Here is an 18,357-nt window from a genome sequence, read left to right as displayed (position 1 = left end):
CTAGGCTATTCGGAAAAAATGTTGATGTTCTGAAAAAGCAGGTAGCAGATAATTCTAGATTTAAGGAAAACTGAGACCCAAATATAAGGTGTAATCCCAGAATAAATTGTGGGGTGGAAAAAAAACAAATGAACACACAAACCAACAAGATCCAAAAAAAGAAAAAAGAAAAAAAGAATAGTTTTGGAAAATGTGAATGTGGACTGACTATCCAAATGGCATTAAGCAATCGAGGTGACATGTGCCTAGGTGGGAAGATGGTGTGTGGTTCTGCAGAATGACCTTGCTCTGAGGAGACACGGCAGGTCTTTTGAGGTGAAGCGCTGTTATATCTGCCACATATTTTCAAATGGTTTAACAGTGACGACAACAACAAAGTCTGTGCCTATGTCTACATATATACAAATAGATGCACACAAGTAAGACAGAGTGCCGGGAACTGAGGAATCTGGGGAAGGACACGTAGGGGTCTACTGAATTGCACCCCACCCCCATTTTCCCAACACTTTGAAAAATTTCAAAGTCAATAGTTGAAGACAAAATTCTTCAGAAGCTTAGATATTTACGCAGAATGTATTTAAGAGGGTATCACAAGCTACTCAGCCACCAATTTCCCTACTGACATTATTATTATGGCAAGAATATACACCATGTTTAGTATTCCCCACTTAGTAATTGTTTCATTTCTTATTTTCCTGTTCTACTTAACATGTTAAAAGGATGTAGCAAGATACACACACACACACACACACACACACATCAACCCGAGCTTCACTTTCCTGTGTTTGAGTGTCTATTCCTGGTAGCCACTTTAACTTCCTACATAGGGAATCTTTTTTGGTTCACAACAGACTTGAAGTCTGTGTGAACGTTCCATGTGGCTCCCGCAAGACCCAAACTACCGTGAAGACAGAATGTGGGTTCCTGCGTGCCCTCGACAAAGAGGCTGAGGCCGAGCCTGGGTTCTGCTCTCGGTAAGTGAGCAAAGAGATGAGCCAGGACACCTGTGAGCTACACAGTGTCTTCAGGGTCCAGAGGAAGAAGAAGAGACTGGGACGCACTGAGGCAGAGGCTGGCATCTTGCTAAACAGGTTCCTTGAACACAGAGGGAGGGAGGGAGGCACTGTTGTCCAGTGTGTAAGCTGATCTCTACTGAAAAGTCATTTCCACCCATCTGGGAAGCCAACCTGTAGGCAGCTTTACAGCCCGTGTGTCCCCACAGTTACACACACACTCAGCTTTCCTTTCTCCAACCTGCACATGGTTAGGATTCATCCTTTGCCTTCATCAGACACTCAAAACTAAGAGTGGTTGCATCCTCAGCCGTCACTGCTCCCCCCGCACACAGACCCCATGGCTCACCTTGGGTCCTCCATCCCTGATGCTCGTTCCCCTCATGTCAGTATGTGACCCAGCTGCGCTGAGCTCCACGGCTATCTCCGGCTTCAGAGGCAGGTTATGCAATGTCACTGCATGCTTCTGGCTGGTTCTCAGAAGCTGAATTCTATGGAGCTATCTATCTGACACATGGGAAATCGTCAAGAAGACGCTCCCAGTCAGCAAACTTTCTGGAAAGTGCGATAAGAGTAAAATGAAAGGGCCGAAGGAGGGGGGACCAGAAACACAGGCCACACTCCCTCCTCAATGCCTGACGTCTCACTTTGTCTATAAGTGGAGATTATCACTCATTTGCTGTGTAAAACCACAGAAGAGGAAGAAAAAAATTCTTCTGCTTTACAGGATGAAGTTCCTACTTTGAAGTGCTCTGGGTAGTCATACAGGGCACTTTGTCCCTCGAACACTGTGGAATAACTCCCACCGGACAGACCTGGCTCATTTCCCTGGTGAGAGACCACTTGGCAATATTTCTGGTGTTGGTCAGCATTCCTTCCTCTTGGCTTCTTAAAACTTGCCTTATAGCCGGGCGTGGTGGCGCATACCTGTAATCCCAGCGGCTAGGGAGACTGAGGCAGGAGGATCGTGAGTTCAAAGCCAACCTCAGCAACTTGGCAAGGCACTTAGCAACTCAGTGAGACCCTGTCTATAAAAAAAATACAAAATAGGGCTGGGGATGTGGCTCAGGGTTGAGGGCCCTGAGTTCAATCCCTGTACATGCCCCACCCCCACCAAAAAAAAAAAAATCTTGCCTTCTGACAGCCAGGGTAAAACAAGTCATGGGGTGCCTTAGAGGACTGTCCTCCCTCCAGGTGGCCTTCCCCATCACACTTGCCCTGCTGTGAGCCCTACACCCACCAGCTGCATTTGCTCACAGTGCTTGGGGTGAACATCTTCTGAGCTCGGACTGCAGCAAGTACTGTGCTCAACACCACCCTTGTCCCTATCTCTGAAATCTCACCACTGTAGTCTGCATTTGAAACCACCGTGCTGGTACACCCGAGTCTTCAGGACTTGACAAATCTTTTTGCTTTTCCAGCATCTCGAGACAGATGACAGTAGGACAGACTGCAAGGACGCACCTGCGTTTTTATTTCATGCAAACAAAAGGGCACTATTCTTCCAAGCCTGGCTTCAGCTTCACCCCAGCCAGCTCCTTCTCCTCTCCTTGCTCCCCTCTTGCCATTACAGCACATACTGGCTTGTCTTTTGGTTGGGTTGAGTGTCCAGGTCCCCACATCAGAGCGCTGGAATGTGTTTGTTTACCAATTGACTTATTTTTGGACAAGACCATCTATACTTTGAGAGTCAAGCAATTGACAGGCTGTGTGGATGGGACTAGATGACAGGGAGGGGACAATGACCCCACAGTTCCTTCACAAACCAAGATTGCAACCAACCAGGTCAAAGTGGAGGTGGGCGGAGCGGAGGACTAGAGGAGGGGGCGGCTTCACCCCAGGAAAACTGGATTGGCAAATCCGAGGAGGCAGAGCTTGCTCCTCTACAGCGTAGATTAAAACAAACAAACAAAAAACCAGGATGAGAAGCAGCAAGCAAGTCCTGCTTAAAGGAGACAAGCAGATCCCTAGGAAGAGAGTGGAAAGCCTGGGGCTGGAATGAGGCCTGGATTACAGAAGTGTTGGACGCCCTTGGTCTCTGCAGAGAGACAGTCACTCCCAGGGCACTGCAGTCAATGACGCACACAGTGGCAGGCCATCTGTGTTGTCGACTTGAGTCAACATTCCTTAGGCCGCCCGTTCCCTCCTGCCTTCTGCGAACTCCACGGTCCTCTGTTGGTGGAATGGGTGATGCAGAATCCCAGGTGAGGACGATGTGGCTGCTTCATCAAGCCTGCGCAAGCCTCATATTGCAAGGGTGGGCCCTACTGGACCTGGGTCCTATGTTGCCAGGCTTATCTATCCATGGGAACAGAAATTTTAGATAGGGCAGTGTTAACTTGAGCATTCATTTTCTACAATTAATTATTTTTTAAATCAAGAATCGATATCTCTAACACTTAGGGACTCAAACGTAATCTAGAAATCCAGTCACATCCAGAGATATCACGGATTTTAAAATTACAAAAAAGCAAAAACAAAAACAAAAATCCATTACTTTTTTTGGGAAACAAAAGGAAGACAGCAGAAAGCAAGGGCTTAGATTAGAATAACAGGGCAGGGTTAACCTGTTTTGTCTCATCATCCCAGATGTGGGAAACCTGCACTAACTCAAATGTAGAATATAAAATGTATTAAAATTATATAACAATACAATATTGATTAATATAATTATGTATGAGCTCTAGATTATGACTTCCAACCTATTTTAATGCACCTGTGTCATTTCTTTGCAGTACTTGCAGAATTGAATACCTGGGACGTAACAGGTTAAACGGCAAGGCTGCAGAAGGCCTCGCTCATTCATGCTTTCAACACCATGCAAAAGCTCCCCAGTGCACAACTTTTTGCCCAGAAGCTACTTTATAATAAATAACTCAATGTGAGGCTTTCCAAATAGGGACCCTTCCGTATGGGTCACTGACGATTTCCCAACGTTTTGACAGTGGTGAGCACATAGCACTCGAAAATCTTCGAATATATGAATACAGTTTAGTACTAGGTTGGTACCAGGACAGACAAAATACCAATCCTTGGCATGTCTAGAGCACCACAGTGCCGCTTTCTGGTTACAGAGTTTTGTTCTGCTCCTTTAGCATCCCGTTCTTTCATGTGGCGAGATACTTTTACCAGCAGGTGGAAAGGGTGCTCCATGCTAGTCTGAGCACCCAAACCCGAGACACAGTGATTGGCTTACACATGGGGGGATGCGGGTGGGGGGTATGCCACAACCTGCAGGGCTGTTTGTTCACGTAACCAAACGTGCAGGGCATGGAGAAAAGACAAACAGACACACAAATAGAGAAAAAGCCAGGTCCCCGTGGTTCACTAACAACCCTGGTTGGAAAGCAGTGACTACGAACAAGCTCAGCATGTTTATTATATAGGTTTTAACATCAAAAGGATTTATTGTGAGAAAGTTTCTTCAAGATAAACAGAACTGAAGCTGAGGCTATAAATAGACCAATTAGAACTATAAGCTTGCACCCGTAATTCTCTACCCCCTGGGCAGCTGGCATCTGAACTCTAGGTCATGAACTGATAATTCCATGGCTAGCACGAAAATTCCCGTTGAACAGGGGGCCACCACAGCAGCTGGACAGTCTTCACACTGAGAATTCCCAAGAGGGGCACTGATTGCCTCTGTCACCAGACAGCTCATGGACTGTAGTTCTTTCCCCACTCCTGACAGGGGAAGCCAGTGCTCCCAGGCAGGTTTCACTGTCTTGAAGGTACTTAGAAAGGTTCTGCCCTGAGATGGCCAGGAAGAGGAGCAGGTGGCAGGCTAGGCTCTCTTGGATGACTCTGCCACCAAGTGGTGTGTGTCTGCTAGAGAATGACACCCACACAGGGCCAGGCTAGCAGAGACGAGAAAAAGAATCCCCAGAAGCACTGGGATCGGGCCAGGACTGAAAAGCAAGCTCTAGGTTCTCTGGCCACCTGAAGGGCTGGATTTCTGAACCCTGGAGGCCATGAAGTGCTGTTCCAAATGCATTGCAGAGATTACCTCATTTAGTCCAACTGCAGCCTTGGAAGTTAGCTTCTACTACTCTTCCTATTTTGCTGATGAGGAACCTGGTGGTGGTGGTGGGACATTAATTTTGCCAAATAACCTAGTATCTTCAACAAATAGACTGTAAGGAGAAAATAGAGACTGTAAGGTGAAATCTAAAGATAAAGAGACTTACAGAAATCATCAGATCACAATGCATGGGCCTGAACTGGATCTGAATTCAGGACAAACCATTTACCTGGCAGTCTAAACACTGAACACATACATGATGGCATTCATTAGTTAATGTTATGATGATTAACATTAACGTTAGCAGGTGTAATAATGTTATAAATTTTTTCCCTTTATTGGTGTTGGGGATTGAACTCAGGCTTGCTTTATCACTGAGCTACATCCCCAGTCTTTTTAATTTTTTAAAAGTTTGAGATAGGGTCTTGCTAAATTGATGAGTCTGGCCTTGAACTTACAATCCTCCTGCCTCAAACTTCAGAGTCACTGGGATTACAGGTGTGCACCACTGTGTCTACCATGATTTGTGTTTTTAAAAGTCCTATCTTTCAGACATATGTATTAAAATACTTGTAGATAAAATATATCTGAGAAATTGCTTCAAAAAAGATTCAGAAAAGGGGAAAGTCAGAGAGATACAGATAAATTGAGGTCAGTGAAGGTCAGGGAGTCTATATGATAGATGTATTGGGGTTTATTGTTCTGTAGACATTTTTTAAGAATAAAAGCCAGCTTTATTAAGATATGATTCAAGTGCCATAAAACTCACTTTTTTTTTTTTTGTTGTTGTTACCAGAGATTGAACCCAGGGGTTCTTAACCACTGAGCCACATACCCAGCCCTTTTTGTATTTTATTTGAGACAGGGTCTTGCTGAGTTGCTTAGTGCCTCAATTTTGGTTGAGGTTGGCTTTGAACTCCAGATCCTCCTGCCTCAGCCTCCTGAGTCACTGGGATTATAGGCATGTGCTGCCATGCCCAGAGGGAAAACCCATGCTTTTAAGGTATAAAATTCAATGGTTTTTAGTACAGAGTACAAAGATCCCCAGTAATTTCAGAACATTTTCATTGGCCCAAAGAGAGACCCTCATCCCCATCAGTCACTCTTCATTCCTCTCCCTCCCCTTCTCTGGGGAGTCTCTACACTATAGACTTCTGTGTACATCCAAAATTTTCTATAATAAAAAAAGGGAAAGAGGGGTATGGGGGGAGAAAAGGGAAGGACAAACTTGCTCAAGGTCACAGTGAAGTGAACAGTCTCCTAATGAAGACTGGCTCCACCCTAACTGAAGTTCAGGTGGTCCCCATCACCTTGGCAGTTTCCCACAGTGACCTTCCCCATACCGAAGGGCTTGCCTTCCGGTTCGCCTTACATATGGCGATGCAATAATCTGCACGTCATGTGTTCTAAGGAACTCAACCTAAACCAGAAAACAAAACAAAGACGCAAAAGCAATGATACTTGCCCTGGAATTAGACTACTTCCTACGTAGCTAGCTAGGACTTTTGGGGAATTTGATCCCTCTGTGATTCTTATGAATGAAAGGCGTGAGAAGCTCCTCAGACACTGCTGCAATCCACTTATACTGCAAATATTGCGAGAGTGATTATTCTAGGAAATAGGGTGCTTTTGAAATACCCGTCTGAGACTCTGCTGAGGTTACTGAGAACAGTACTCTGGGCTTAATTTTTTTTTTTTTCCTGAGCTTGGTGAGTCTGATTACTTTACTTCTATAAGGTCTGATAAATGTGTAGGGAGGCAAGTTGCTTATGTTTTCTGTACATGTCTGTACTGTTTGCCTGCCAACTTTTAGCTATGAAGGTCTCTTGAGCCTGGTGGTATTCAAACACGGGACACTCAGTGCCTGAATTGGAAGGTGTAGCTGAATGAGACTGAGAACACTCAAAACATTGAAGACTTGAAAGTCTCAGATGGTACTGCTTCAAAATCATCTGAGATTATCTGGCAGGTTTTACTCTCATGAAGATTATTCATAAAAACAGTTCTTCTGGTCACAGAATTTTATAAATTGCCAAAAATCTCACTAACTACAGTGGTGTAGGGATAATGCCCAGGGAGGACTGGGACTTTGTAGTTGCTGTAATAATGAGAACTCAGTTTCCTAGCCGAATTTTGATGCCCAGGTTAGAAGCCCCTGGCAAAGGCTGAATGCTAGCCAACCAAATGGCAGTTAGGGGTGTCTCAGGCAAGTCGTCATGGGGCAGGGCACATAAAGCAGCCAGGAATCAACTGGCCACAGATGGCTCCAGAAGAAGGTGAGAAGCATTAAGTATGAGAGCGGTAGACATGTTGAATTATTTCCCACGAGTTTTATTCTTCCCTTCAAATACACTCTTGACCACTGTGTCATTGTAGTTCCTTGTTCAGTTCTTTAAACACATTCTACATTGAACAGTCCCAGCGTGTTCAGGTCCGAGTTTCGTGTTCTTGCTGATCTCCTAGTGGCTAGTTTCCCCATGTATCTGACTGAACTCCATCCTCTGCACTACTGGAAAATCACCTTAGGATGGAGGTGAGAAGTGTTCTGGCACAGGGAATTTGTGCTGGCTGTGCAAGTCACAGTGGCCACTGCCAACCTGAGGTGGCTTTGTTTTCCACTTGGTTTTGTCTGAGTGTGCAAGTGGTCCCAGTTGTTCTAAACCTGCTTGAGGAACAGCTTGTTTCAGCTTCTCAAGAGATCTTCCCTATGCCACCGTCCCATCCTGCCTCCCTGCAAGCCTGAGCCAACTGCTGAGGAGGCAAATTTATGGTCAAGCTTGTCTTTTTTATTGAGGGGGCACCTTTTAAGTTCCAGGCTCTCTGGGCTTTGATCAAAGTTCCTGCCCTGTGAAGACTCACAGCTTTGACTTCTGCTCAGAAACCGTTAGGTTCAAGAAACTGACAAATACCCTTGATATAGCTGTCAGCTCCAGCACTGACCATCCTCTGGATTTGTGCTTTATTTTTTGGCTCTCAAGAATTCCCTTTCTTGTTAGTTCAGCTATTTAAAATAAAAAATAGACTCTACTTAGTTTTGCATTGAAAGGGTTCCATGTACCTGGTTTGCTATATTTTCAGAAGTAGGCCTCCCCCATAAAAGCAAATGCCTCCCTCTCTCCCAAGTCTGTTTCACCAAGTATTAAAAAGAGGTGCTTCACTCTTTTCACTTGAAGTGCCTGCAGGAGATCACTGTGATGAAGGCATTTCAAGAAAAGCTGCTGTAGCCCAGAAGACAAATGACCTGACAACTTACCCAGCCAGTAACAGAGCAGAGACCAGATCCCTCACACATCACCTGTCCTAAGGGAAACCAAACTATAAGGCAAAGGAGTTCTCTCCTAATGATCCAAAGAAATTAAACTATATTTGAGTCCTTTAACTTCACAGACAGAAGAGTAGATACAGAGCTCAAGGTGATTCAGTTACAAATAAGAGTCCGAGAAAGTATCGGTGAAGACCACCTTTTGAGAAGTGATGTTCAAATATGGGAACATTCAAAGCAAGCTCCAAAAAATTATCATTATATACAAAAATTTTATTTTAGAAATCACATCTTTTAAAAAAATAACACAGAAGGTATACGTTCTCATTCTAACCAGGTATTTTTCTTTTTCCAGTACAGGGGAATGAATTCAGGGGTGCTCTCCAGCTGGGCTATATCCCCAGCCCTTTTTATTCTTAAAAGTTCAAGACAGTGTTTTGCTAAGTTGCTGAGGCTGCTCTCGAACTTGTGATCCTCCTGCCTCAGTCTCCTCCATGGTTGCTGGGGGTACAGGCGTGTGCCACTGTGCCCAGCTTGTTCATCACTTGAATGCCAGGATGTTATGTGGTACAAGTGAATGAGGTGCAAATATAAGTCCATACAATACTCTTGGCACTTACACCAGCTCAAAACTTTAAACTTTTAAAATTCAAAAACAAAAACAAAACCTATTTTGGAAACACAAAAGTACCTTGATCTCAAAATCTGAAACTATGGAACCATTGCTTAGTCTAAAAACAAACAAACAAAAAAGGCATTGCCACCATATTTCATGAACAACTGAAAAGATCCAATGATGCTTGTATCAGGAGTGCAGTGTGGTCACTTCAGGACACCAGTCAGCAGAATACAGAAGGGATAAACCTCTGCTGTACAGTTTCAGAGGCAAAAGGGAGGTTGAAAAAAATTGGGGAGTTCTGCTTGATAATTTTTGGTAGAACTGGTTATCCTTGTTCCTGTTTAGTAGCTTTCTTCTAATCTTATCAAAGTAGCACTCCTAGATAGCCAACTTCAAATACTGGAAATCAGAATGAAAAATAAAACTGGAAAATATACATTAACTATGGACCAAAAATATAGCTCTTTGGAAATCTCAACTAAAATTTTGTGTTTTAACATGTTAAGAATGTTTAAGATGAACCAGGCATGGTGGTACATGCCTGACATCCCAGCTCCTTGGGAGGCTGAGGCAACAGGGATACTTGAGCCCAGGAGTTTGAGACCAGCCTTGGCAACATAGTAAGACCCTATCTCAAAAACAAAACAAAACAAAAAGAAAAACAAACAAAAAGAAAACTTAATGGATAAATGATTTTATATAGACCAAGGAGTTAAAATAGTCCTCAAGGATGATGACTAAAGAATTTCTATGCAATAACTTCAAGAAATTCCTATAATATAAAGCAATTATTTTTATTTTAACCTATTTACTCTTTTTATCAAATGATCCCAGACTCTTATTTCTAGGTACTCCTACCCAGATCATGAGTTATTTGTTTTTGGGGAATAAAGCAAAGTTTATGTTTGTAAGTTCTCTTACCCAGATAGAACTGAATCCAGAGAACTACTACCACATTCTAAAAACGTCAAGAAAAAAAAGAGAACCTCTATGAGGTGGTTCACTACAAATCTTTGAAGAATGCAGCTGCCATGTGTCTCTGTGATAAGTTATAGTCCTGCTAAAGAGAAACGAAAGATTTAAAATTACCTCAGAAATTCCTGAGAGCAATGGCAGGCTTCCCTAATTTGCTTAGATCGAATATATTCTTATTATTGTTTTCCACCAAATTGTTGTAATTTTATTGGAAATACATTCACTAAAGATGAGCTCTGCTGGACTGAAAGGATAACGTGGGAGGTCTGACAACAGATATGGTTCCTACAGATCTTCAGGGAGCACTGGCAATTCATTTGAAGTGAAAAGTATGTTAACACTGAAGTTGCATATGTGAGCTTTATTATCAGAATGATGTCATTTAATGATAGAACCGAGTGTCTCAAAAATGGTTCAACACGGTACAAACTCTGGATCCTCAGAGCCACATGGCTACTTGCATGCCAATGTATCTGGGAAGGAAAGATACAGAGTGTAGTGGAAGAGGCATGGACGTTGACAAAGTACCAAATGAAAGTTCCTCATGACAGATTCACTTGAAATCTAGAAAGCACTTTAATATTTTATCCTCCAAATGATCAAGAGATTCCAAAGAAATGGCAAGTCCTGTATTTACAAAATCGATGAAAGTCACACTGTAATAATCAGTGAATGTAGAATAACTGCACAGATCTGTGTTTCCAACTTTTTCCACCATGATTCTACATCAAGGTAAAAAAAGATTCTTTTGTACAAATCCAAGAAGGATGCAGACAGAGCTGGCAGCACAACTGTCAAAGATGGTGCAATGACTTACTATGGAAGCTGGTGACAGGACACAGGGGAGGAAGGCAGAGTCCTAGAGACAAGAATCCTCGTAATGAAGGTGGCTCAGTCAGTGGTTGATCTCCGGTACCAAAACCGGGCTCTGAAGTCGTCACTGCATGTCATAAATCCGGGGTTGGTGGGTGAGTGTACTATGCAGCGTACAATGTTGTTGTGCCCCAAAGACAGCAGGTTCCTCCGCTCAGCTGTCCTGGAGTCCCAGCAGCAGAGGCTGATCGTCCTTTCATCAGGCAGCAACACATAGTCCTCCGTGTGGTTAAAGACAGCCTGTGTCCGGTGCACCTGCCGTCCACTCAGACCCGCACCTGCCACAGAAACCAAGAGGTTAAAGGCTGTGGACTGAGGAATGGCAAACCAAGTTTACATCTCAGACCCTGGGAATATTCTAATACTTTCAATATAAAAAGAGCATTTAGAAACTGTTAAAATAATATATCTCTACCAATTTTGAAATAAAAAATTGTATGAAAATCACTTCTAGGTCCACCGTCTATACAACAATCCTGACTCTCCATCAATAAAGTCCTTCACTTCTTGGGCTGATAATAAGTTGGTCATTTATACTATGAGACACTTTTTATTTTTTAAATTTCTATAAAATGGCTCCATTTCCTTTGGTTCCTTTCCTGTCAAGTGTGGTTCATCTAAGATCTCTTTATAGATTAAGACTATTGGCCCATTTGATATATGCACATATACTATGTCCAACTTTTATAACTGTTCAGTGTTAAGTCTCAAATTTCTAATGTTGTCAGAATAGTTTTTCCTTTCACTATTTCAAGAGCACTTTGAATTCTGACAAAAATATCAAAACTAAATATAAGTCTTGTGCACTGATAGGATGGGGTGTTGACCTGTAAATTAGCAAAAACAGAGGAATTGCATATAAAAATCAACAGAATAGCATTTCTGAAAAAAACAAATTTTCACCTAAAACAAGCCAGTTTGCCACATTATCATCATGAAATCCAAACACTCATAAACCCAAGTTTTTGTCAGCAGCCTGGTGTCTGTGTGCATGCGCTGCACTCCTGAGAAGGGGCAGAAGGCCTTCAACATATACTCTGGTCATTTCTGGTCTCCTTTTTGCAACAAGCACACAGTTCTTCAATAGTAATAAGATACATTTTAGAAATAGTTTTGTATAAAAGCATTTCAGTGAAGTCACCAAAAATTTTAACAGAATGGCTCTTCCACAGACTTGCTAGTTATATATAACACTAGGGGCCAGAAAGATGGCAGGGAAGCAAACACCAGTTACTATGAGACACATGAGGAAGGTCATGCTGCACCCTAGTGGCTCAACCAGCAGATCTTTGATTTTCTTTTCCAAGGTGCAAGAGGGTTTTTTTTGTTTTTTTTTTTTTTTTTTTAAAAAAAAAGCTTTCTGAGCTGTACAGTCATGGTGATTCTACACAAACCTCAAGAGAAAACCAATTAAGTTCCTCGAGGTTTTCAACCAAAAAATAGTCTTTGCTGCTATAGAAATGGAAGAATTAGACACAATATTTTAACATTCACTCTCTTCTAATTACTATCAATGGGATGAATTGCAACAAAATTTAAAAAAACAAAAAAACCACAAAACTACAGACACACCTGTTACCCATGAGAGTGACACAAATTAGTGAGGATTCTACAAGTTTACTTTTGTTTTTCTGTTTGAACAGCCCATTTTCTATCTGTGTTGAGAGTGCATGTGTGTTCTTATTTGGGGGCTACCTCTGCTTTCTCAGGAATAGGTCAAGATTTTCCCTTCTAGCTCTTTTTTTCCTAATGCATACCATTACTGAGATCCACTAGCTGCAGTTTTTCCCTCTGGTCTGCATTGACATTTTTGTGGGTGTGGGACAAGTCAGTCTACAAATGGACCACCAGGTTCTCAAATGTTACCTGCATGGAACCTAGACCTAGTTCATTTAAACTGTAAAGTACTGAGAAGAGCAAAGCTATTAAACCACGATTTTGTTCCTAGCTCTGCCTCACCTCCAACTGTAGCCTTGGCTGATTTAACCTTTTAAGCCTTGCTTTGCTCTTACCTAAAAAAGGATAACATCTGCCCTGTTCAATGCATAGTATCATGTTGCTCTACTGCAAAGATCTAAGAATTCTGGAAACAGTAAAATGCTACAGAAACATTAAAACCAACTACTCACATACCCGTGTATCTGACCAGTGTTCGTCCTGTTGATATTTCCCAAAGTTTAGCTACAGAGTCTTTTCCACTTGAAAGAATGTATTTAGAATTTTTGGAAAAAATGGCAGAACAGACTTCGGCTCCGTCATGTGCTTTTTCAAAAGTTGTGATGCATCGATTTGAAACACCATCCCATAATTTGATGCAGCCGTCCTTGCTACCAGTTACATACATATTGGCACTGGGATTGTAATTGACAGAACATATAGCATCAGTGTGCTGATCTTGAGGATTGCAAGAGACGAAACACTGAAAGGTGTTGATATCATAAAGGCGAAGAGTTGGGTGCTGAGTTCCAACAAGTATAAAGTCTCCCGAAGGATGAAAAGAGATGGAGCGCAACATTTCAGCTTCCTGGAATGACAGACATCAACTTAAGTGACCAATTGGTGAACATTAAATCCAGGGGATTCTTATTACATATGTATCAGAAGGAATAAAAGTACTCTCTGGGACATATCTTTTTTTTGAGCAGAGATTCTGAAACCTATATGGTTACTGAAGATAAATGCACTTAAAATAACAACTTTGATTTGCTTCAGAGCCATAACTATTGAGTAAAAAATAAAGTTCAATTATGGGAAGATGGAAGTCAGTACTAGAGCCGCAGTGTTTCTGCAATGCACATTCAAAATACAGTGCCAAATGTCATGATTTCAATAAACACCTGATAGTTTCTGTATTGTTTTTTGCTTCCTATAAGTTATATGGGAGATGGTAGATTAGTTTTTAATAGGAATCTGCAACCTGTAAAGAGTGATCTGGATTCTGAATCCCAGTCCCATGAACTGTGACTGGTCCTGACCAGCCAGAGTAAGCAGGCACATGGCAGCATATGCACTATGTACCAATGGAATCTGATTCTTGTGCCATCCAGAATGTATCTCAGTTGCTGTACTTGTTTTATAGGATGACATGGAGAGACTACTTTAAAAAAAAGAGAGAAGAGTTGTTCAATAGCTCCCTATGTTTAGAAAAAAATGTAAAGCTCTCTTCCAAATATTTCTAACCTGAATGTATTTGAAGGCTCTTTTTGCAGATGGCTTGGAATAATCAAATAATTTAAGGGTGTAATCCCTCGAACCAGATGCCAGGATCTGTTCTGTTGGGTGGAAAGCGAGACATGTGACTTCATCCACGTGATCATAGAGTGTTCGAATGACTGGGTGGTTCTCCATGTTCTGCTGTGCAGTCTCATTCATCATGACCTAGATAAAAAAAAAAAAAAAAAAAGTAGAGACACTCAACGCACAGAATCTGCTTACATCAAAGAATACAATCCACAGCTATGGTAAATCAGAGCTAGCTTAAATCATTTGCTTGCTTTCTTGAGAATGAGAAACACAAGGCAAATGGTGAGTACACTACTGGGGTTTTTACCTCTATTGGCATAGCACTTTTGGCCAACATTCTTTCTGTGTCGAGTATCTTTATGGAAGCATCAGCAGATCCAGTAGCTATCAACTGCCCATCTCTACTATAGGTAGCTACACGGCATGGTCCTTTATGGGATGTGACATAGCATGTTTCATATTCAGAAGCCTCTGGGGACATTGTCTGAACATCTGCATCAAACTCCAAGTCAATCCCGGTGCCAGGGGCAACTGTATCTGATCGACCAATTGCATACTGAACCGCTGTGTCATCGTTTTCCATTCCTAGAAGAAATCAAAATTAAAAACATGAAAAAAAAAAATTAAATGCCAAGACAAAGTTCTGGATCCAAAACTAAAGATGTTCACCAACATCAACTTACAATTTCTGTGGGCTGCATGACACCCAAACCTTTACAAAATTATGTTCCCTGCCATGCTGTCCAAGGTTCTCAACACTGGGCTGGAGCAAGAAAAGGCCCCCACAACCAAAGTCAACTCCCTAGGTTCTTGTCTCCAAAGTATACTACTATAACTACAGCTATAGAAACCCAATAAACTAGCAGTTCTGTAGTTAAATCATCCATCTTTTTCCCTTTAAAATGTAATATTTTTAAAGTTGAGATCTGTTAGTTGCAGATACAAAGTAGTCAGCTAGAGTGTTAACCATTAGTGAAATGGTTTTGAAAGAATGTAGGCTAAATTAACTAAAGTCGGTTCAGAATATACATTTTAAATTTAAAAATAACCACATACATCACATAAACAATAAGAAAAACTATACAAATAAGAAAATAATAATGATCTCAAATTTTTGCAAATATTACTGTCAACACTGTGGTCTGACTTCTTCTGGTTCTTTCCCCATGCACAAAATAGTTTTGTTTTTTAAAACAAAAATAGACTGGCACTGTGTGCTATATTGTCTATTATAACACACAGAATAAAACCCTGTCTGAGCTAATAAACATTCATCTACAACATTATTACATTGTTGCATCTAATTTTATGGACATTTAAAACTTTATAAATAATAGTATATTAATAGTTGCATTTTAGTTTATCCTCTTTATTTCCTCAGGATAAATTGTCACAATTGGCTTCACCAAGCTAAAGAGAACAATATGTTTGATAATTAAACATCTTATTAAATGTCAGGTAGGCCTCAGGATAAATGGATGAAGGAGACAAGGTTCTTCTGTTCTTTGTAGAGCTTGCAGTCTTTATTTGTGAATGCTAGGGAATGAAAATGTGAGAACTGCCAAGAAAACAACCTCAAGACAATGAAAGAACTTATAAACAGTAAATCTGTCATGAAAGAAATAGAATTATTGAGGCAGAATAATTAGGGAGGTATGAGGAAAATGGAAAAGAATAGCATACTGTGCACTCAGGAATTATTTTAAAAGGGGTAAAGGGGAATCTAAGATGCCATCTGAGCTGAGATTTAAAGGAAGTCAATAGAGTGCTCTAGTTCATGTGTACAAATGCATTAGAACCAGCCTGAAGTCTCCATGATCTGGACTGCACTTTACCCTTTCAGTGTCTAGCAGTATTTAATACCTATTAGAGACCATAACTAAATAGGAATACTCTCAAAAAATTCTGCTGTGGGAAAACATCTGAAACTTAAGTATGGGATCTATAAATTTGCATACATAAGATACCTAGTTTGATGAGATGCAGGAGCTGCTCCGAGGGTGCGCAGACAGATTGAGGCTTGATTTCATTTATGAGGCCATTAGCAATGCTGATGTAGCCATCATAGAGCAGCTGGCTAATGATCAGCTTGTAGAGCTGCTGGCGGTCCTTCAAGCCCACTTTGGTTCTGTACATGTTGGAGTAGAGAACCGTTTCTCAGCTGCAAGAAAACAAGGTGGATGGTGAAACGTGGAGGCACTAGTAAATCACATAAGTAATCCAGGATTCTTTGGTCAAATAATCTTGCAGGGTTTAAATCCCAGCTCTACTAGCTGTATTTTCTTTAGTTAGTAACCTTATTTTTTATTTTTTTGAGCTCAGGTCTCTCAGCTGTTACATAAATTACTAGAGGTCAAATGAGATGGTGTATATAATGCACTGAGCTCAGGGCTTGGCATACATAAACTATTCAAGTTAATGTTAGCCAATATTTGCAGTAGAATCCACCAGCAACTTTTCTTCTCTGCCACACTATCCACCTATGATTTTTAATCTTTGTTACTATCCTAAAATCTTCCATTTCTTCTGTTAATAGGCAAGACAGCTGCTATTCTGTTGAATGCACTGTTTCCACAGCTGAGTTGTGTTTACTATTGGCTGTAATGTTCACTCTTAAAACCTGTTTTAAGGCAAATGAGCTTATTACTATAATTAGATAATTTAAGTAGTAAGCCAGTAGGTGAAGGAAAAAAAAAAAAAGCTATTGTACTATAAAAAGAAACAAAATTGGGCTGGGGATGTGGCTCAAGTGGTAGCACGCTCGTCTGGCATGCGTGTGGCCTGGGTTCGATCCTCAGCACCACATACCAACAAAGATGTTGTGTCTGCCAATAACTTAAAAAATAAATAAATAAATAAATGTTTAAAAAAAAAAAAACCAAACAAAATTAACTAATTTGTTAAGATTCAAGGGTAAACTGCTTAATGAAACACTGCCAATAAGATAGGGCCATAACTACAAAAATGGAAAAGAATAGCATACTGTGCACTCATATGTCTAAGTTCTCCTTCAGTCTTTAAAAATGAAACAAACCACAGGTGGAGGTTTTTGATTTATGCAAGAAGACTCCAATAGGTGGCCATAATAAAAAATTTGATTATCAAATACCAATATATGTATGTGAATGCTTGCACAGATCAGAAGGTTGCAGGTGTCTGGAGACAGTAACAGAGAATAAAAGTGGGCTCAGGGCCTGAGTTCTTGCACAGTGTTAGGTGTCAATAACAATATTTATCATGTATTTCCTACTTGCCAGATATCGTACTAAGCAGTTTATAAACATTGATTTATTAAATGAAAGCATTCAATGTATTGAAAAATAAAGCAAATACAAGTGTAAAAGTACATTTGTGCAGACGATATTAGAGCACAAAAGAGTTGATGAAATGAGCTCAAATAGCAAAGGACACCATTCAAAGTAAAGTGTGGCTAGTAACTCTTCCAAGGTTAGAGCGGCCTTCAGAGCTGTCCCACTCCAGGGCCCACAACTTAACCACCTCACTATTCTCTCTTAACTCCGGCCATGGGTGGGGGGTGAACAAAGAGATTTTTAAAAAGAAAAAAAAAGCGCCCAAGCCCCACTTCTCAGCTCCTCCTGAACGTTCGCTCGAGGGCTGGGGAAGCCTGTTTATCTTCTCCAATTCGCAGGTGGGGACACTGAGGCACGAGGACAAGAGACTCCGGGCCAGGATCGGCGACCACCGGCCAGGAAGCGGACCGAGCCGAGGGCGCAGGGGCCCCTAGCCGAACGCGCCGCGAGCACCGGGAAGCAGAGGCAGATGGAGGCCCGGGTCGCGGCGAGAGCGGGGCCCGGGGAGAAAGGGTGTGCAGGCCCGGTCGGGCAACTCAGCACGCAGAACTCGGGCGCACGTCTCCCGTTCGCTCTCGCCCTGCCCGCCCAGTCCTTCACGTGACCCTCTGTAGGCCCCAGCCGACCGCACCGGCCGCTCGCCCAGTGTCCCCGCATCTCCGTACCCGCTGATACGGCTTTCTCGGTCTCCCGCTCTCTCCCAGAAAGATGGAGGCGCGAACCCTGCCCAATGGATCGCTCGGCGCGCACGCTCATTGCGCACGCGCAAAGGGCGCCACGCCGAGTGCTGCGCTATCGATCGATCCCATTCTCTCCTGCCCATCTCGCCATCTTACTTACTGGCACGTTCGTTCGCTTCCTCCGACAGTATCTTCTATGCGACAACCTTGACACCAAGGGGCTGCTGTCTCACGAACAAATGCCACAGCCTAGAGAGCATCATGGACGCTAGAACGGCCCCGGGTCTGGCGCGCCGTTGGCTCCACCACTTCCGTAATCTCACGCGCAAGTGCGCCTGCGCGCCGCCTGCGTCTTGTAAC

General features: G+C 42.1%; 2 protein-coding genes across 4 annotated transcripts in view; both read right to left on the bottom strand.

The window, feature by feature from the left end:
* Positions 1-1,698, bottom strand: part of Cass4 (Cas scaffold protein family member 4) — a 34,348-nt gene extending 32,650 nt beyond the window's left edge. The window contains exon 1 of one of the 2 annotated variants that reach the window (XM_048810866.1): positions 1,363-1,698. In XM_048810866.1, the coding sequence (XP_048666823.1) occupies positions 1,363-1,398 (36 nt within the window). In that variant the 5' untranslated portion in view covers positions 1,399-1,698. The remainder of the gene's footprint in view (positions 1-1,362) is intronic. The other variant, XM_048810864.1, reaches the window with a different exon arrangement.
* An 8,533-nt stretch (positions 1,699-10,231) lies between these two features.
* Positions 10,232-18,329, bottom strand: Cstf1 (cleavage stimulation factor subunit 1). 2 transcript variants are annotated; one of them, XM_015479830.2, is made up of 6 exons: positions 18,158-18,329; positions 15,974-16,167; positions 14,314-14,591; positions 13,944-14,141; positions 12,897-13,287; positions 10,232-11,041 (listed from the first exon to the last, which is right to left on the bottom strand). In XM_015479830.2, exons 2-6 carry the CDS (start codon positions 16,140-16,142, stop codon positions 10,782-10,784), a joined length of 1,296 nt encoding a protein of 431 aa, XP_015335316.1. In that variant the 5' UTR covers positions 16,143-16,167; positions 18,158-18,329; the 3' UTR covers positions 10,232-10,781. The 2 variants fall into 2 exon arrangements, with proteins under 2 accessions (XP_015335316.1, XP_015335310.1); XM_015479824.2 differs by lacking the exon at positions 18,158-18,329 and adding an exon at positions 17,983-18,129.
* Between the last annotated feature and the right edge of the window lie 28 nt (positions 18,330-18,357).

This window comes from Marmota marmota, unplaced genomic scaffold, assembly GCF_001458135.2.
Source record: "Marmota marmota marmota unplaced genomic scaffold, marMar, whole genome shotgun sequence".
Taxonomy (NCBI): Eukaryota; Metazoa; Chordata; class Mammalia; order Rodentia; family Sciuridae; genus Marmota; species Marmota marmota.
Note: the sequence above shows the minus strand (reverse complement) of the source record. Positions and strands in the feature narration are given on the sequence as shown.